The sequence below is a fragment of the Carcharodon carcharias genome, chromosome 18 (assembly GCF_017639515.1).
Source record: "Carcharodon carcharias isolate sCarCar2 chromosome 18, sCarCar2.pri, whole genome shotgun sequence".
Lineage (NCBI taxonomy): Eukaryota > Metazoa > Chordata > Chondrichthyes > Lamniformes > Lamnidae > Carcharodon > Carcharodon carcharias.
In genome coordinates this window covers 101,915,555-101,937,003 of record NC_054484.1, presented here as the reverse complement: position 1 = coordinate 101,937,003, position 21,449 = coordinate 101,915,555, and the positions used below count along the sequence as shown (strand labels likewise).

Here is a 21,449-nt window from a genome sequence, read left to right as displayed (position 1 = left end):
TGTAACCCCAAGATCAAGAGTTCAAATCTCACAATGGCAAACTATGAAACAATGTAACTTCATCTGAAACAGATGGAAACGTGTTTGTACTCGAAAGAGTTACATCTTCTTAACTTTCCTAACCCTGTCACTACACCATGGTGCTGCCTCCGCACCCACAGTGGAGGTGGAGGCAGCCTGCTGATTGCTATGCACTGCCTGTGATGACCTGACAGGTGTGTCCTCTGGAGGGCTGAGACCTGGTGGCCCTGGCCTGCTTTTGGGGTCCTGCTGTGTGACCAGTGTGGAACTGGTCTGGAGCTGCTGGGGTTACAGGAACAGGGGATTCGGATGGGCTGAACACTCCTGGAGTCACCTGGTGGATGGCCCCGAGGTGTGCACCTGCTGATCCTCCTCCCTGTGGGTGCCCAAGGACCCCTAGCTGACCCCTTGAGGAGAAGGGAAAGCTGGAGTGAGATAGAGCTGCTCCGCACCCCTTTCGCATAAACACTGTTGGAGGCCAACTGTGGCGTCAGTGATGGTGTTGAGTCCATGCAGCTGTGCAGGACCAATGTCCTGGACCAAGGCCTTGATGGCAGCCACCATCCCACCAGTGTTGACCTCAGTGCTTTGGCATGCCAGCGCTATCATCTCAGACTGAAGGCAGACAGACTCCTCTATCATGCCTTGCAATCTGAGGAGCACAGCGGACATCCTTTCCTGATGTTTGCGAGCTTGCCTTTGCAGCTCCAGCAACTGAGGTATGACCGAGTCCAAAGGCTCATCACCTAACTCGGACTCAGCAAATTTCTGGCCTCCAGCAGTCCTCTGAAGTGGAAACCAGGGAAATCCGTGCTGTTACCTGCTGTGGATCAGACAGTGCATCGTGCTCACCAGATTGTGACACCAAGCTACTCTAAAGCTTGGTCCCACTGAGGTGTGTGTGTCTGCACTGGTGGAGGGTGTGGGTGATGAGCGCTGTGACTGGTCTTCAATGAGGGTTTCAGCAGATTCCTCTTCAGAGATGTCTTCAAGGCTTGGGTTGTGGACTAGCTGGGCTGTTTCCCAGAAGTGCCTCCGAAAGCATGGAGAGATAATTAGTGCATGGCAGTGGCCTGTGAAACAGGACACATTACTCACAGCATGGTTGTCTGATGGATGTTGCACTGCTGATCCTCACTTGGTTGAGCACTGTTGACATGCCCTTCAGCACAGCTATGGTCCAGAATTTCGCTGGCCAGCAGTGTGACTCTATTTTCAACGTCTGTGAGGACCTTGATATTGGGCATTTCTCTACCAGTCTGCGATCTCTCTCTCTTGTGTGTCAGCTTGTCCTGCATGAATACAGATGGAGAGCGTGTAAGTAGGATGCATGCCAGGCAAGAGGATAAGTATACCTAGCATGTGTGGGTGGTTCCATGGACGGGATGAGGACAATGAAGGTGTGTGTTGGAGTGTGAATGGTGATGTCCCTTGATCTGGTAGTGAGTGAGATCCCTGTGGATGTGTGATGGGTTTGTGAGTGTGTGAGTTGAGAATGATGAGAATGGAGGAGATCATTCGGTACTGGGTGATTGTCCTCTTTTACAAGGCGTTGGCAGTGAACACTGCTGCCACCATTTCCCAAGCCAGATTGGTGATGTTGCTGCCTGCCCTGCAGCCAGAGCAGGGGTCAAGGGCATCACAGCAGTCCTCCACGGCATCTAAAAGGCATTCCAGGAACGTGTCACTGAATCGGAGGGCTGCAGTCTTCCTGTTTCTCGGGGCCATATCTTCTGTTTTGTAGTCCTGTGCTGGAAGTGCTGAGAGGTGTGCATGCAGCTGCACTTTAAAAGATGATGCCTGGCATGAGGAAGCGGCAAAGTGATGACGTGGCGGGTGAATGAGAGGTCGCCTGCCAGTGACCCGACATGTTTCCCGGGAATGCATGATTAATGAGGCTGGATTGAGATGATATGGCGTAAAAAGCCGCCATCGTGCCCGGCGGGTAAAAAGTTCTTCTTCCCACCTGTTACCGTATTAGTGCAAATCTGATTCTGCCTGTAGACCTTTAAGAAAAATAATGATTTGGTAAAATAACTCATTGGTTAACAGGTCAGTTACATGTTATAATTACGAACACCAACAAATTTCAGCACTGCTTCAGTTATCGACCTTTCAAGGTGAACAGCTTCTGCAATAAGTTATCTGACTGTTCAATTGGTTTTCTTTGGGAAATTGTTGTTGCATATCTGAGTTCAAGTGATCCAGGAAGGTAAACACTAGAAACTTACCTTGCCTGTCATGCTTGATGATCACACATTTAAGCTCAGTTCATCCTGCCACCACTAATCAAGAACCCAGCACCTTTGGCAACATGAGGTTTCATCTTTCTTGACTTGTGGATAAAGGAGGCATCCAAGAAAACGTGTATTGGACCCCTTTGTCAATCTTGTAACTGATATCATACTGACCCCATGAGAGCAAATTAAACTTTGTAATTTATTTTCTCCTTTCAATGAAGAAGATGAAAGAACTATTTTGAAAGGAAAGAAGAAATGAAAGACAAAGCTTATGTTGGTTTACTTCTTTCCTTCAGGCAAAATCCTTTTAAACTAATGCATATTTATTTAGTGTTTAATGAAGCCTTACGTTTTAATCAATATTTGAAGGGGAAATAAAGTTACCGCATGTAATATTTAGTGTTTCTTTTCCAGAAAATGAAGAAGTTAAGGAGACAACGTTAAGAGAGCTTAAAATGCTCCGTACTCTAAAGCAAGAAAATATTGTTGAACTTAAGGAGGCTTTTCGAAGAAGAGGAAAACTTTATTTAGTGTTTGAATATGTAGAGAAGGTGAGTGATAACAGAACAGCTTCTAAGTTAGAGATTTTTCTGTCTGATATAAGTGGCGCTTTCTCCTTCAATAGCTTTAGGTGGGAAGCTTTCCCCACTTGGTGAATGTGCAAATGCATCACGTGATGTGGTAGTCAGGTGTGCAGATTACAAGGATCCCAGTTTCCATCTTTGTTCTGCTAGGCTAGAAGATGTCAGCCAAAGAACTGACTGAAGTAAGAAGGTGATCTCATATTTGCCTGGGCATAGGATGAGGAAATGAACCCAGGGTTCCTGCCCCTGGTCACTACCCAGTGACCATTGCTGGAAATTTGCAGTGTGCGCAGATAAGAAGATTGACAATGACTTGCAAACATCCCATGGCGCTTCACAGGAGCACTATCAAACAAAATTTGACATTAAGCCACATAAGATGTTAGACCAGATGACCAGATGATTGATCAAACAGGTAGGTTTTAAGAACCATTATAAAGGAAGAGAGAGATCGGAAGGTTTCGGGAATGAATTCCAGAGCTTCAACCTTAGACAGCTGAAGGCCTGCCTGACGATGGTAGAATGATTAAAACCAGGGACGCATGAGACTAGAACGTCACCCACAATCAAGTCTTTCTAAACTCTTCTGTTGAGGCAAACGTGACAAATAGCCCTTTAGCCAAACTACTGGAGAACTCCCAAGATTAATTGTGCCTCAGCTTGACTCACTCCCTTCAAAATAGGGTTGGAAAAAATGTCACTATGACGGTGAAGGGCAAAAGATTGCACAAAATATGAGATATTGGTTTCGAAATTTGCTGGTGTGCTTATTAAAATAATTTTGCTTAATTTGTTGCTGGTGAAAATATGGATAATGAAGGAACTTATGTTATAAAGCTAACTAACATTTGATGTTCCCATTTTAAAAATATCATTGCAATATATGCTTTCAAATGATTCTCACTATCCAAGTGCAGTATTTCTAAACTTAGTAAGATTTGCTTTTCTGTTTACCTCTTTATGACAGTATGGAAAGAACATGTTTGTTTGGTTTTCAGAACATGCTTGAATTACTTGAAGAGATGCCAAATGGTGTTCAACCTGAAAAAGTGCGAAACTATATCTACCAACTAATCAAAGCAATTCATTGGTGCCACAAGAATGATATTGTCCATCGAGGTAACTACTACAAAAGTAACAACTTTGGAATCCTTTATTTCAACAACAACACATATATCTTCATTTTCTGAAATACCGGGAAAAACTCAGCAGGTCTGGCAGCATCGGTGGAGAAGAGCACAATTGACGTTTCGAGTCCTCATGACCCTTCAACAGAACTAAGTAAAAATAGGAAAGGGGTGAAATATAAGCTGGTTTGGGGGGGGGGGTGGTGCTGCTGTTGGGACAAGAAGAGCTAGGTAAATGGCCAGTGATAGGTGGAGATAACCAAAAGATGTCACAGACAAAAGGACAAAGAGGTGTTGAAGGTGGTGATATTATCTAAAGGAATGTGCTAATTAAGGGTAGAAAGCAGGACAAACAAGGTACAGATAGCTCTAGTGGGGGTGGGGTGGGGTGAAGGAATACTAAAAAGACTAGAAGGTAGAGATAAAACAATGGACAGAAATACATTTAAAAATAATGGAAATAGGTGGGAAAAGAAAAATCTATATAAATTATTGGAAAAAACAAAAAGGAGGGGGAAAAAAACGGAAAGGGGGTGGGGATGGAGGAGAGAGTTCATGATCTAAAATTGTTGAACTCAATATTCAGTCCGGAAGGCTGTAAAGTGCCTAGTCAGAAGATGAGGTGCTGTTCCTCCAGTTTGCGTTGAGCTTCACTGGAACAATGCAGCAAGCCAAGGACGGACATATGGGCATAAGAGCAGGGTGGAGTGTTGAAATGGCAAACGACAGGGAAGTCTGGGTAATGCTAGCGGACAGACCGAAGGTGTTCTGCAAAGCGGTCATCCAATCTGCGTTTGGTCTCTCCAATGTAGAGGAAACCGCATTGGGAGCAACGGATGCAGTAGACTAAGTTGAGGGAGGTGCAAGTGAAATGCTGCTTCACTTGAAAAGAGTGTTTGGGCTCTTGGACGGTGAGGAGAGGGGAAGTGAAGGGATAGGTGTTGCATCTTCTGCGGTTGCATGGGAAGGTGCCGTGGGAGGGTTTGAGCAGTAGGGGGTGATGGTGGAGTGGACCAGTGTGTCCGGGAGGGAACGATCCCTGCGGAATGCCGCCAGTGGGGTGAAGGGAAGATGTGTTTGGTGGTGGCATCATGCTGGAGTTGGCGGAAATGGCGGAGGATGATACTTTGAATGCGGAGGCTGGTGGGGTGATAAGTGAGGACAAGGGGGACCCTATCATGTTTTTGGGAGAGGGGAGAAGGTGTGAGGGCGGATGCGCGGGAGATGGGCCGGACACGGTTGAGGGCCCTGTGGGTGGAAAACCTCAGTTGAGGAAGAAGGAGGACATGTCAGAGGAACTGTTTTTGAAAGTGACATCATCAGAATAGATGCGATGGAGGCGAAGGAACTGAGAGAATGGGATGGAGTCCTTACCTGGTCCTAGGAGTGGGAAGCAAGGCGGGCCAGGGAACTTAATTGAGTGGGAGGCCAAAAAGCAGGCAGGGAGCCTGGGGCAGGGAGGGAGGCAGGCTAGAGTGCCGGATTGGGAGGAAAGGCAAGGATGGACATGGGAGTGAAGGAAAGGGCCTTGTGTCTTGGATGTGGAGCTGTCAGTAGATGGGGGGTGTGGGTTTCTCGGCAGGGTGTGAGGAGCTATAGTCAAGGTAGCTGTGGGAGTCGGTAGGCTTGTCGTGGATATTGGTGGACAGTCTATCATCAGAAATTGAGACAGAGAGGTCAAGGAAGGGAAGGGAAGTGTCAGAGATAGACCATGTGAAAATGATGGAGGGGTGGAAGTTGGAAGCAAAATTAATAAATTTTTCCAGATCCCGACGAGAGCATGAGCAGCACTGAAGTGATCATCGATGTACTGGAGAAAGAGTTGTGGGAGGGGGCGGAGTAGGACTGGAACAAGGAATGTTCCACATACCCCATAAAGAGACAGGCATTTTGTCTGTGACATCTTTTGGTTATCTCCACCCATCACTGGCCATTTACCTAGCTCGTCTTGTCCCAACACCCCCCCCCCCCTCCTTAAACCAGCTTATATTTCTCCCCTTTCCTATTTTTACTTCGTTCTATTGAAGGGCCATGAGGACTCGAAACGTCAACTGTGCTCTTCTCCACCAATGCTGCCAAGACCTGCTGAGTTTTTCCAGGTATTTCTGTTTTTGTTTTGGATTTCCAGCATCCGCAGTTTTTTGCTTTTATCTTCATTTTCTACCTTACTTCATCCTTTTCAGCCAAATACTTAAATTTGTTGTCACAGGAATTCTTCTGAGATTATGTGAATTCACTCAGCATTGTGCTACTCTTGTAATGGCCACGTGGAAAAGTCAAACATGTTATTGTAACTGATTTTGCCAATTGCTTATCTTTATGTGTGAACTTGCAATTGCTCTATTTGTAAAAATTAATTTTACGTGGAACACAACATATTGAGGACCGAGTCTTCCATCCAATACACTGATAATTAGGGTGCAAATTTTTCTGTGTACAATGATAATAGGATATTAATTTTGTATTTGTCATCTGCTCAGACATAGGGCGGAATCTTGTGCTGGTCCTGGGAGTGGGAAGCAAGGCGGGCCAGGGAACTTAATTGAGTGGGAGGCCAAAAAGCGGGCAGGGAGGGAGACAGGCTGGAGTGCCGGGTTGGGAGGAAAGGCAAGGATAGACATGGGAGTGAAGGAAAGGGCCTTGTGTCTTGGATATGGAGCTGTCAGTAGATGGGGGGGTGTGGGTTTCTCGGCAGGGATGGTGGGAAAGGGTGGAGTCGGTGCTGTCTACAGTGAGGCCTTGGGGGTTGAACTAAGGCTACTGGGCAGCGGACAGAACATTGATAGTGGGAAGGGGGGGGGTTGTGTTGCAGTAGGGTGGCAGATCCAGGATAATGTTGGGTAACAGATGGTCTCATGGAGGGTTATAATGGAAATAGAGAAGACAGTTGGCATGGATTACAGGAGGGGTCAGGTCATGGGGATGGTAGCAGGTGTAGGCTCAGAGGAAAGTGAAGGGTGATGGTTATAGTGTTGAGGGTGATGGTTATAGCGTCAAAGATAATAGAGGGGGGAAGAAATGATTATATTGGATTGGCCTAGTATTAGGAGGTTGGTGGGTGTCAGGGTAGGAGATGGAATGTGTTTAAAAGGTGACACGCACCTTTTTTTCAGTATCAAAGGGAAAACGTAGTTGCTGTGAAATTGTGATCCCTTGAAATGAGAGGAGGGTCTTCATATGTGGTTGGAGTTAAAGGTGAACCCAATTGGCCAACTAAAGGAACACCTTAATAATCACGAGGATGAGATGCATGCACCGGTGTGTTCTCCTTGGTATGGTCATGCTCCGAATGCAGTAGCATTGATTCCTGACCCATTGGTCTCCTTCCAGCTGGATCCCAGCAAGATCGGGAGCTGGAGGAGAGTATGAGCTGAAGGACAGCTTCTGACTGAGGCATGGAGGGAGTTGGTAGCATCATGGGCATTTGGGGGGTGTGGGTGAGGGGGTTGGTAGGAAGGGCACTGGACCATGAACCTCTATGTCAGAAAGCTGGAGGTCCAGAATGACTGTGGGAAGAGCAAGGGATATAATACCATGAATGGTATTCCCGAGGTCTTGAGAATGATAGATGGTGGGTTGAGGGTTAAGGGTGTGGGGGGCACAGTGCTGGTTGGGAACCTCAAGGATCCCTGATAGCTGTTCATGACTGATAAGGGGGTGAGTGGAACTTATCTGAAGTCAAGGCAAGGGTGTCTTTGGCCCTCGAATGATGGAGCAGTGATAGGTGGTGCACGGTCATGGTCTCCAATTTGAGTGTCAATGGTTCAGCCTCCATGCATATGGCTATATTAACAAGAAGAGACTTTGGCATTGATCCTGCAGGATTTGATTGATCGAGATGGGGTGGGTGGGGGCCAGGCTTTGTCCGGTGCTAAGTATAGGGCTTCCCATTGGGCAGAAATGCTTAGGACAGGAGGGAGGGCCTCAAAGAATATGCTGACCAGATCGATCCTTGCAATTTGTTCACAGGTAATGTCATGCAGACATGATGGGACAAGTGAACCCAGCACTTCTGATAACTGGGTTGTAGCTGCGGAGGAACTACCAGAGAGTGGCCCAGGCCATGCAGAGCAACTGCCAGACCATGCAGGGAGAGGCAGTAGATGGTCAAGCAGCGAGATGTGGTAACTCACATATGCCAGCTGCTTCATGAAGACCTGTGTCCACGAGGACTGGGAGGCAATCCAATGCCTGAAGCGTTAAAAGTGACAGTGGCATTGAACTTCTTCAGCAGTGGCTCTTTCCAGGGCTTTACTGGGAACATGTGTGGAATATCTCAGTCTTCCATGCACAAATGCATACAGGAAATGACAGATGCCCTCTTTGGAAGAGCAAATGGTTTAGTAAAATTCACTATTGATCCCAAGAGCCAGGCAGCCAAAGCAGTGGGGCTTGCTGCAGTTGCAGGATGCTTGTGCCAATCACCTTAAATCTGTGCCCTGGTAATTGACTTCTCCGCTCGGGAAAACAGGTGTTTCCTGTCTATTCTATCTAGGCCCCTTATAGTTTTGTATACCTCATTAAGTCACCCTTTAGCCTCCTTTGTTCTAAGGAAAACAATCCTAGCCTATCCAATCTTTGCGCATACTTGGAATTTTCAAGCCCTGGAAACAATCTTGTAAATCTCCTCTGTACTCTCCCCAGGGCAATTATGACCTTCCTGTAATGTGGCGACCAGAACTGTAGACAAAATTCCAGATGTGGCCTAACCAGTGTTTTATACAGTTTCAGCATTACATACCTGCTTTTGTATTCTATATCTTATCCAATAAATGAAATATGCTTTCTTTACCACCATATCCACCTGTCCTTCCAGGGACCTGTAGACATACATTCCAAGGTCTCTCACATCCTCTACCCTTCTCAATACCCTCCCGTTTATTGTGTATTCCCTTGCTTTGCCCCGCCCCCCAATGAATTACCTCACATTTCTCTGGATTAAATTCCATTTTCATTGTCAAAACTACTGGTATTGTGATTCCGCTGTATGGGCCAATCTGAAATGGAGCACATCCAACTTGTGCGAAATGTGCTGCTCAGACAACATTGCGGCGTTACTGCCAGTAGGAACGCAACACAACCTGCATAACACTGCATATTCCTGTGGCCTCTGGAACATGGAGCTGCAGCCGCTTTCAACAAGCAGACCCATATGCATGATACATTGGAAGCCACATGTAATCTTAATTTGGCACAGATACACTCATGTCTCACTGACACATTCTCCAAATAGGGGCAATGTATGGCAAAGAAATCTGTCATGTGGACACCAGTAAGACAAACAATGACTCGGAGGGCTGTTAACCTGGTGAACAGTACTTGATGGATTGCCAGATGCATTCCAAGACTGCAACTTTATAAATGGTTAACGACAAACTTTACAAGGTTCAATCCTACAATTGTCAGTAGACCCAGATGCTTCTACTGATGATGTGACACAATAAATGGTATATCCATAGGCCCACATCATCTGAGACTGATCAGGAACGACATGCAATGCTCTTAAATGCATGCAACCACTGCAGCAACTAGCAGCATAATGAAAATACAACAAACATAACTAAAGTGAAATTAAACATATATCTACAATAGTGTTTCATATAAATAGCAATTAGACACCTTTGTGTCTTTATAATTTCTAAATCTTTCTATTACTGCTCCTTGGTGCAGCCACAACATCCACAGCTGAGGTAGAGGCAGCCTGTTGATTGCTGTGACCCATTGCCTTAGCTGACTGTGGTGGCTGCCCTCTGGTGGTCAGAATCCGTGAGATTTCTGGCCTGCTAAGGGTCTCCTGCACAGGTGCAGGTGCACCCTCCTCAGCCTGACCTGCTAGAAGCAATGGGGTCATTGGCAGAGGGCTGGTGGAGAGGCAGGGCACCCTTGGAGGTGATGAAGCCCCTGGGGTGCCTTGCTGGCACTCCTCCCTCTGAGAAAGTACCTCATGTGACTTCTTGAGGAGAAGAGCACTTGGAAGAAGGTCGAGGTGTTTTTCCCATTCTTGCCTAGCCATTGCTGCACTGCACCTATGCCCAGTGCAAAGGAATGCAGTTCCGAGCACATATCCACCAGCCACTGAGTACTCTGGTGGACAAGGCCCTCCATGGAGGTTGCCACTTATTCTGTGGAGGAAGCCAAGCGCTCGTAGGCCAGGGCCATGACCGTACTCATAGGGCAGGCCCGGTGGGTGGGCCCAGAAGCAGCCAGTAAGTGCCTGCCACCCACGAATGACCCATGACCATGATTTCACACTGGCTGACCAATTAATGGCCAGCCAGCATGAAACATGCGCTGAAAGTCTCAGCGCTGCTGGGATGGGAACAGGAGGAGACCGAGCACTGAAGTCAGCACGGGCGAAGGGGAGCACGCAATGAAAGCGCCCTGAGGCAGAGAACTGCCTTAGGGTGCTGAAAAATTTGAAACCATCAAATAAAGATTTTAAATTGTGAGAAAAAATGTCCACACATCAGACTCGCTCACCTAAATGTATTGATTATGAAATTTCTGCCCAAATATTTTTTAAAAATTAGTATCGGAAACCCCATTCCACCCTTGGAGCTGACTCTCACGCGCGCCCACCAACCGAAATATCACACGGGTGCACGGTGACGCAGGATGCTCGCCCGACGTCATTGCGCACAATTTTACACTTGGGTGTGTTGGGCGCGTGCCTGCACACCGACCAAAAAATCCTGCCCATAATGTGGTTACGGTTAAAAGTGCTTATGGTTAAGCATAATCTCTTTTTCCACCTAAGTTTCATACATTAATCCTATATGTGCATTGGTCAGCACAGGACTGGAGACACCCTCACTGGACTCTGCGGAGGCGCTGGCCTCTCTGTCGGCACACTCTTGGCCACAGTCCTCCTTTGCCAGTTCTGTGGCCTCCTCCTCAGCTGGAACGAGGAGTTTGAAGCCAAGGACCCCTCCTCCAGTCTTCTCTCGCGCACGCCGATTGTGAGCTCTTGTCTACTATACTCAAACAGAAGGATTGGATGTTGTCCCAATGGGTCCATAACCAGTAAATGAGCATAAATATCTATGACATGTCCTCCTGTGTCCACCCGAGTAAGTGTTCTACACACATGCACCATCCTGCAGCTGGAACATCTTTTAGAGCATGAAGTGGCTCTCACATTCAGTCCTAAGATTTTCCCATTTGATGCTGAGGTCTGCATCCCTAACTCCTGTCAGGCATCCATCTGCACTTGCACATCTTCATTGCTTACTGCCCTTATGAATACCACCTTGCAATGAAAACTAAGTGCCACTTACCCTAGCTGCGTGCGGCAGATCGTTCATCTTCTTCCTGCACTGCACCCAGTTTTTACTGTGGACCCCTTGGGCTGCTGACATGTGATTCCATCTCTGTCCGGGCACCTTAGTCACGAGTTGGGTGTGTCTCATGCTGCCATCCCATAGAAACAGGACCTCCCATCTTTCTCAGATAGCCTTGAGGAAGACCTGCAGTGAGGCATTACTAAACAGGGGGGGCCACTTTCCGTCTGTGGTCTATCATTTTGCATGGGGTGAAGGGAGCTGACAAGAGGTGAAGGAGTCCAAAAGGATACAGGTGAGGAGAGTATACACAGCTGCACTGCCAAACACGACCGATGTCCGGCGAGGCTCCTGGATTGCAGGGAATGAAAGCCTGTCCGGGTGCTCTTTAAATATACCGCCCTGACCTTCCACCCCATGAGTTGGGGATGGGGGCATCAACTTCATGCCAGTTTGTGCCGCAAGATTCACTGTGCTCTTTGCACATGCATATCTACTGAGCTGACCACCGAGTAATCGCAAGTGCAAAAAACCATTCTGCCCACCAGCGAAGGTGACACTCATTTCTGGTCCTGATGCTGAACTTCTACTCCGGGACAGAAGATTCCGCCCATGGATTCAGTCTTCATTCGAACACTTGAAATAGGAGCAAAAGTAGGCCTCGCGGCCCCTCAAGCCAGCTCTGCCATTCAATAAGATCATGACAGATCTATTTGTGTTTTGAATTCCACATTCGCATCTACCTCTGATAACCTTTAATTCCCTTGCCCAATGAGAATCTATCTACCTCAGTCCTTAAAAATATTCAACAACACCACCTCCATTGCCTTCGGAGGCAGAGAGTTCCAAAGAAGCACAACCCTCATCTCTGTCTGAAAAGGGCAACCCCTAATTTTAAAACAGTGCCCCCTATTTCTGGACTCACCCACAAGAGGAAACATCCCTTCCATGTCCACCTTGACAATACCGTTCAGGATCTTATATACTTCAATCAAGTCACCCCTCACTCTTCTAAACCAGTGGAAACAAGCCCTCATAAGACAACCTGCTTTATTCCACCAATTAATCTAGTAAACCTCCTCTGAACCACAGAGGTGCAGAGGGACCTAGGTGTTCTAATGCTTGTGTCACAAGGACCCATTTATGCATACTTTCTGTTTTCTGCCTGCCAGCCAATCTTCTATCCATGCTAATATGTTACCCCTACACCGTGAGCTTTTATTTTCCGCTATAACCTTTGATATGGCGCCTTATCAAATATCTTCTGGAAATCCAAGTACAGCACATCTACAGGCTCCCTTTTATCCACGGCGCATGTTACTCCTTCAGAGAACTTCAGTGAATTGGTTAAACATGATTTCCCTTTCACAAAACCATGCTGACTATTCCTGCTACCTTGAGTTTCTCTAAGTGCCCAGGTATAATCCACTTCATGATCAATTCTGACACCTTCCCCGCGATAGACATCAAGCTACCTGGCCTGTTGTTTTCTGCCTCCCTCTCTTCTTGAATAGAAGGGTTATATTTGCTACTTTCCAGTTTGATGGAACCTTTCCAGAATCTAGGGAATTTAGGAAAATTAACCAACACATCTACTATCTCATTAGCCTGTTCTTTTAAGACCCTTGGATGAAATCCATCAGGACCCAGAGACTTGTCAGCCCTCATTTACATCAGTTTGCTTAGTACTGTTTCCCTAGTGATTGCAATTTTACCAAGTTCCCCTCTCCCTTCTACTTCCTGATTTACAGCGATTACCTGAATGTTTTTATATCCTCTATATGAAGACAGAAGGAAGATATTTGTTCATTTCATCCACCGTTTCCTTATTATTTACTTTTAACTCCCCAATGTCGCACTCTAAAGGATCAACACTCACTTTACTTACTCATTTCCTGTTTAAATACCTGTAGAAACTCTTGCTACCCGTTTTACATTTCTAGCTAGCTTCCTGTCAAACTCCTCTTTCCTTCTCCTGATTAACCTTTTAGTCATTCTCCGCCATTCTTTATATTCTGACCAATCATCTGACCTGTCACTCATCTTCATGCAGTTGTATGCTTTTTCCTGAAGTTTGATGCTTTCCTAAACTTCTTTAGTTCATGTTTTCCAATGGAAAACAGATTTATAGGGTTAGGGTTGCTGCAAGTACTGACTTTAGAGCTATGATCTTAATTTGAAATGAAATTAATATATTACTGGGAGTTATTTTTCCACTTTTGTATTTTTCCTCATCTTTAAGGCAAGACTCCGAGTGGGGTGTGGATCATTGTTGCATACTGTGTTTTGGTCTCTTGTCTGTGTAGTTATTCTTTATGTGTCAATTACAGTGTTCTGTGAGTATGAGTGTTCTGCACTTGGATTTCCAGAAGGTATTTGATAAGGTGCCACATCAAAGGTTATTGCGGAAAATAAAAGCTCACAATGTAGGGGTAACATATTAGCATGGCTAGAAGATTGGCTGGCTGGCAAAAAACAGAAAGTGTGCATAAATGGGTCCATGTGACACATGCACTAGAACACCTAGGTCCCTCTGCACCTCTGTGGTTCAGAGGAGGTTTACCAGATTGATAGGTGGAATAAGTAAGCTATTTGATATTGAGGAGTGCGGAAGAGATCATAGCTGAGCTTGATCTTGTCCATGGGCGTTTTCAAGCAGGAATCAATAGACAACAAATGGGATCGAGTCACACACTGATTTTTTTCCCACCCCGCCCCCATTTCCCCCAAAGCACAGGTCCTTGAGGCTAATAAAAGTATCCATATGACTGCCCAACTAAATTACCCCATTGAGCACAGATCAGGGATTAAACCACCTTGATCTGCATGACTCAGTTCCATGTGAGGTGAGGTGAGGTATTTTGGTAGGAAGAACATGGACAGACGATATAAAATGAGGGGTAAAATTTTGAAGCAGGTGCAGAAGCGGAAAGACCTGGATGTATATGTGCATAGATCATTGGATAGGTGGAGAGAGCAGTTAATAAAGCGTGTTGCATCCTGGGCCTTATTAATAGGGGCGTAGAGTACAAGAGCATGGAGGTTATGCTGAAGTTATATAAGACATTCATTAGACCTCAGCTGGAGTATTGTGTACAGTTCTAGGTGCCACATTATAGGAAGGATGTGAATGCATTGGAGAGAGTGCAGAAGAGGCTTACAAGAATGTTTCCAGGGATGAGAAACTACAGCTATGAGGATAGATTGGAGAGGTTGGAACTGTTCTCCTTAGAGTCAAGAAGGCTAAGCGGAGATTTTATAGAGATGCTCAAAATCATGAGGGGGCTGGACAGAGTAGATAGGGACAAGCTGTTCCCGTTCGTAAAAGGATCAAGAATGCGAGGGTACAGATTTAAAGTGATTTGCAAAAGAAGCAAATGTGATGTGAGAAAAAACTTTTTCACACAACCAGTGATTCGGTTCTGGAATGCACTGCCTGGAAGTTTGGTGGAAGCAGGTTCAATCAAGGCTTTCAAGAGGGCATTAGATGATTATTTGAATAGAAACAATGTGCAGGGGTATGGGGAAAAGGCAAGGCCCTAGGTCATAGTGCTCATTTGGAGAGCCGGTGCAGACAAGATGGGCAAAATGGCCTCCTTCTGTGCTGTTAAAATTCTGTGATATGTCAGCTCGTGCGCTCACAAACTGATCCACGATATGGGGCTCCATTAATGTAAATACTTCAAATAGAAGATGCTATTTTAAACTTTTCCCCCGCTTCTAGGTGATTTTCTGTCTGCTCCGTTCCAGCCTCCCATCCAAAATTCTATCTTAGATGAAAGCTGGGCAGCCTGCTGCCAAGTATCTTGTTGCTTGCCCAATAACTGTCTGATTGGAGACCAGAGTCTATGGGACAGACTAACACAAGTCTTGTTTTGCTTTGTCACCCCTTGATTACACAGTGTAGGAACTTTGACATGGACTTTGTGAGGAATTACAGCGTGCATCTTTTACCTTTGGTGCAAAGCATTGGCACAGCTAGGCCAGTTAACAATGGCACTTCTATGTAAAAAAGATCGATGTAGAGAAAATTGTTGACGAGCAGGTCACAAAGGCAACTATTCATTTTCTTCATTTGCTTTGATTATAAACTTAATCCATATCTAACTCCATTTTAATGAACAAAGCTTTAGTAGAAATTGATTTGCACATCCTGCAAAGTTACCATATTACTGTCTCAACAAACCAGACTGCACACATTCTGTTGGTTCTTTTTCTGTAACTTTGCTTTTTTACTGATTCATTTCACGCTTCTGAGAAACTGGACAAGTAGGATAATTTGTAATGGACTCCAGAAGTAGTTACTTAAAGCTTATGCTGGTTAGTTATCCATTGTTAATTCCATATTGCATCATGTTCCTTCCTGGAAACAAAGTAATTCTAGAATAGTTCCACCTAATTTAGTAAGGGGGATTAATTTTTCAGAACTGAGATCCTATTTCAAATCCTGGTTAGCTAACTGTGGTAATATGTTCTTTTTTAGACATCAAACCAGAAAACCTTTTAATCAGCCACAATGATATGTTAAAGTTGTGCGATTTCGGTAAGTCATTCGTGAATTATTCTTCTGACATTCTTCCTCATTAAATGAATATATTGCTTCACAAATCAAGCAGATAACCTAGATGCTAGATCCAATTGTATGTAACAGTCTATTAGATGCAATTGTAAATTTTATCAAATGCTTTTATAGTGGAAAGTCCACAACACATTTAGAATCATAGAAAATACAGCACAGTATTTGGCCCATCAAGTTGGAGCTGTCTCTTTCAAAGAGCAATCCACCTAGCCCCTCGCCTATCCACTTTCAATATTAACTTGCAATTTTTTTCTCTTTCCATTATTTTTCCAGCTCCTTTTTGAAGGCTACTATTGAATTTATCCATCATCCTACTGGCATTGCTTTCCATATCATAAATATTTGTTGCCTAATAGGGTTTTTTCTCATGTCACCTCTGGCTCTTTTGCTCATCTCCTTAAATCTGAGCCATCTGCTTAGCAATCCTTCAGCCATTGGAAACAGTTTTTCTTTTATTCACTCTCTCTAAACTCTTCATGATTATAAACACCTTTGATTAAATCTTCTTTTAACCATCACTGCTTTTCAGAGAACAGCCCTAGCTCCTTTAATCAACCCTGTAACTAATATACTCATCCCTGGAACAATTCTAGTAAATTTCTTCTTCACACTGACCAAAGCCTAGATATCCCTCCTAAGGTGTGGTGCTCAGAATTGGGCACAGTACTCCTTCTGGGGCTGAACTAGTATTTTTAAAAGTTTTAACATACCTTCCTGGCTTCAGTACTTTATACCTCTGTTTATATAAAGCCCAAGATTCCATATGTTCTAATAACCAGTTAGCAAAGAGGGAAGTTCCACTATTAATCTGCTTCCTTAGACATGACTCCATACAAAGCTGGCAGGAGGAGTTGGTGGTTATCTTGTTTTTAAAAAGAAAATTATCAATGTATTGATACATTAAAGGCTCGGAAGCTGGCTTTTGCACAGTGGCAGCATTCCTATCTGTGAATCACTGGCTACAGAGTTCTTTCTATGGACACAACATATCAAGTCTGTCTTTGAAAACCAATCTGATATTTATCAACCATAATAAGGGATTTTCAATCACAGGACTTTTGGTTAGATATGACCGTGTGCATATCTTGAAGCATGCTTATAAAAGGGGTTTAGGATTCAGCAAATTGGATTGATTGATCAGAAAAATTAAGTGATTTTGGACACTGAATTATTTTTTTACATAGCTTGAAGATACCTTCCTGCTTGGAAATGATTATCAACTTGTAAAAGCATGAGCTGCTTCAAGTTTAGTATTTTTTAGATAAAAGGTTTATGGCTCGATTTGCATGTATGCACAAATTACTTCTGTGGCAAAATTAGTTTATGATTTTTTAAAGCCTGCAAAACATACACTATCGGATACTTTATTCATATACACCCATAATTTGTTGGCAAAACGAGGGTACATTAAAGGCACACATTATTGGTGTATCAGAAAAATCCAGCTACATGTGGAGTGCAAGTGGTTTGGCATGAGGTTCAAATTGCCACAAATTACTAAACATTTTGTGCTGCTCCACTGGAGCTCGCTGTCAAGCTTCCCATAAGTATAAACAAGTTTCTCCATTTGGACTGTTAAATTGAATTAAACACACCGAAGAAAGTTAGGTCTGCTATTTAATGGTGTATGGACTCTTGTTATTAGAGAAAATTATATTTCCAACAGCTTTCCACTTTAAACTAGTTAGCAATAATAAAATAATTGCTCTGCACATGCCACATTAAGTATGTAACCAGGTTACAAGCTAAAATGTTTGGTTAAATTGATTAAACTGGATTGTTAAATAGATTGTTGTGGATTCTGTCTGGGAGTCAAATGGCTAAATTCATATCAGCTTGTTGGAGTTTAGAGTTACCCAGCTCCTTTCCCCCCTCTTCCCCTCAAAAAATGGGGGTCTATTAATTTATGAGTAACCAACAATCGCTGCACTAATTTCACAAATAACACTAAAAAAACTATATCTTGGCAAAAGGTTGCTTTATTGATATGTTTTGTATCATGCATAGCCAAATTAACTAAGAGCCACGTTTTCCTGCATATACTTTAGTGATCAACTTCATTTAAATAATCAGATGTTAGGCTGCTACTTAAGAGCTTTGCTAACTATTCAAATCCTTAAATTTCATTGGTTCAGGAAATGGATTATTGATCTCATTGTTCATCAAAGGCCCAAATGCACCATTGACCTCACTGCACCATTACAAATTGCACTGCTAAGCAATTTGAGGCCCAAAATTAATTAGAGTTGAAAGGTGAGGGGGGAAAAATTCCAACTTACAGCATTCAATTTGAGATTTTGAGCAAATTCTGGGTCGTAGTTTGCTTACAGAAAAATGTGCATAATTACATCTATACAAATTCTTTGTGTGTGGACATAAAGCAAGGTCACAACTTTTCAGAGTTTGAGTTTTATCTTGCAATATTTAAATCCTGTTGGCGTCCTGTTTCAAACTCTCTTCAACAAAAATTGAGATCTATGGAAGTGAATGAAAGGAAAACTCAAACACCAGAAGGTCAAAAATTTGAATTTAAGCATATGTTCCTCAGGTTGACGAGGCACTCGCCTGCTCTTGGGGGTTTAGTAAATGAGGGGATATCACATGGCATTAACCTTTGACTGGGAAGAGAAATGTCACTGAAAACCATTATTGGCTGTGGAGAAGTTCAGAACAGACTATTGTATCATTGTGCATTGCAAAAAGGAGGAGGAAAAAAATGCATTTAAATAAAGCCTTTCACACCTTTCGGATACCTTAAAGTGCTTTACAATTAATATATTACTTTTAAAGTGCAGTTACTGTTGGCAAATGCAGCAGAAAATTTGTACAAAAGCAGTTTCCACAAACAGCAAAGAGCACACCATCCAGCCTTTTGGGCCTGTTCCACCATTCAGTCATATAATAGCTGTTCTGTATTTCAACTCCAGAGTTTTAAGGCTGTGTTTTTCTGTTCTGGATTCCCCTATCAGAGGATTTTTTTTGTATCCACCCATCAAATCCATCAATCATTTTAAATACCTCAATTAAATCATTCTTCAGTCTTCTAAAAAAGGGAATACAGGGCAAGTTTATGCATGTTGTACTTATAATTTAATCTTTAAGCCCTGGTATCATTCAGGGAAACCTGTACAGTGCCTCCTCCAAGGCCAGTACAGTATATTCTCCCTGAGGTACTCTGACGGGGTCTGAACCAGGCTTTGTATAAGTGAAGCATAACTTCCTCCCCATTGTATTCTAGCCCCCTTGAAATAAAGGCTAATATTCCATTAGCTGATTCATTTTTTTGAGTTTGTGCACTAGATTCTAATGATTTGAGTACATGAGCCCCCAAATCCTTTTGTTCCAGCAAGTTCCTACTCTTTCACAATTCCGAAATTATTCTGATTTATCTTTCTTGGGTCCACTTTGAGTACTCGACCTTCTTAGAGATGGTGGGATTGATGCTTTGTAGGATGCCACCTGCTGGCTCCAGTCTTACTGACTTCAGTGCTCATGTGGGAAACGATGGGGATACCTGGAGAGGGGTGATTGGGAAGAACGGCCTCTCTGATCTGAAGCCAAATAGTAAGTTGTTACTGGACTTCTGTGCTAGTCATGGATTGCCCATACGAACACCATGCTCGAACACAAGGATGCTCATAAGTGTACCTGGTACCTTGGGTTGCAGGTCAATGATCAACTTTATAGTAGTGTCACTGGACCTAAGGCCGTATGTTCTGGACACTCAGGTGAAGAGTGGGCGGAGCTGTCAACTGAGCACTACTTGGTGGTGAGTTGGATTTGGCGCACAGGATGTGGGCCGGGCTGTCATGGGAGGCCCAAATGTACTGTGAGGGTTATCTGGGAGTGTCTGCCAGACATTTCTGTGCTAAATGATTTCAACTTGCACCCCCCCAGAAGAATTTTTCTTGTATCCTGGTTGAGGTCAAGGACATTAAGTCTGAATGGACCATGTTCAAAACCTCAATTGTTGAGGCAGCCATGAAAAGCTGTGACTTTTCTGTGCTGTGCTGCCTGTCATGGCGGCAAACCTAGGACCTGCTGGTAGACACCAATGGCATGGGAGGCTGTCAAATCGAAGAAGGAGGCCTACTGGGCAATGCTCATGGATAGGTCTCCTGATTCAGTTGAGAGGTACCAGCAGGCCAAGAGGGCTACAGCAGCAGTGGTCGCTGAAGCGAAGGCTCGGGCTTGGGAGGAATTTGGAGAGGCCATGGAGACTGACTGCCGGATGACATCAAAGTTGTTCTGGCAAACCATTCGGTGCCTTAGGAGGGACGGGAGGGATGTCGTCCAAGCTGTTCTCAGCAAGGATGGGGATACGCTGACCACAACCATGGAGATCACCGAGAGGTGGAAGGAGCTCTTTTGAAGAACTCCTCAACCTGGTGGATACACCTTCCTTATAGGAGGCAGCGCTAGAACCCTCTGGTGAGATCAGATCTATCTCTGTTGCTGAGGTTGCTGTGGTGGTCAAGGACCTCCATAGCAGTAAGGCAGCAGGAGTGGACAAGGTTCGTCTGGAAATGTTGAAAGCGCTGGATAATGTTGGTATGTCATGGTTAATGCACCTCTTCAATGTTGCACAAAAGGTGGGGACACTGTCACTGGATTGGCAAACTGGGGTGGTGGTCCCCAGTTTCTTTAAGAAAGGGGGCCAGAGGGTGTGTTTCAACTATAGAGCGATCGGACTCCTCGCCTCCCCAGGAAAGCCTATGCCAGAGTGCTGGAGAGGAGACGTCATCAGTTAGTCGAACCTCAGTTTCAGGTGAAACAATGCAGCTTCCACCCTTAGCCGTGGAACAGTGGAGCAGCTCTTTGTCCTCTCACGGATATTTGAGGGTTCGTGGTAGTTTGCTAATCTGGTCTACCTCTGTTTTGTAGATCTGGAGAAGACATACGACTTCGTTCCTCAGGATATTTTGTGGGAGGTGCTGTGGAAATATGAGGTGCTAGTGCTGCTTCTGCGTTCTGTCAGGTTCCCCTATTCGCAGAGCGAGAATTGTGTCCAGATTCTCTTAGTTAAGTTGAACTTGTTCGAGTTGAGCGTTGGACACCGCCAAGGGTGTGTCTTGTCTGCACTCCTGTTCCTGATTTTCATGGACAGGATATGAAGATGCAGCCAGAGAGGACCTAGTTCGGGGGCTAGAGAGTGGCTTCTCTGCTGTTTGCAGATGATGTTGTGCTTCTTGCCTCATCTGACCGTGATCTCCAGCATGCATTCGAACGTTTCGCTGCCGGCTGTGATGTGGATCAGCACCTCCAAATTTGAGGTCATGGTTATCCCACGGAAAAGAGTAGGTTGCTCTATCCAAGTGAGGGGGGAACAGTTTCCCTCAGTGGAGGAATTCAAGTATCTTGGAATCTTGTTCGCGAGCGACGGCAGGGGGAAGCATGAGATTGACCAGCAGAACAGTGCATCAGCTGCAGTTTTGCGGGTGCTCTACCGGGCTGTGGTGGTGAAGCGGCAGCTGAGTTTTAGGATGAAGCTCTCGGTTTACCAGTCGATCTACGTCCCCATCCTCACCTATGGCCATGAACTGTGGGTAATTACCAAAAGGATAAGATTGCGGATACAAGTGGTCTCTGGGACAGGATGAGGATTTCGGCAATCTGGG

General features: G+C 44.6%; 1 protein-coding gene across 5 annotated transcripts in view; it reads left to right on the top strand.

The window, feature by feature from the left end:
• Positions 1 to 21,449, top strand: part of cdkl5 (cyclin-dependent kinase-like 5) — a 190,992-nt gene that overhangs the window by 105,074 nt on the left and 64,469 nt on the right. For 4 of the 5 annotated variants that reach the window (XM_041211034.1, XM_041211032.1, XM_041211036.1 and 1 more), the window contains exons 5-7: positions 2,676 to 2,812; positions 3,844 to 3,964; positions 15,736 to 15,795. In XM_041211034.1, the coding sequence (XP_041066968.1) occupies positions 2,676 to 2,812; positions 3,844 to 3,964; positions 15,736 to 15,795 (318 nt within the window). The remainder of the gene's footprint in view (positions 1 to 2,675; positions 2,813 to 3,843; positions 3,965 to 15,735; positions 15,796 to 21,449) is intronic. The other variant, XM_041211033.1, reaches the window with a different exon arrangement.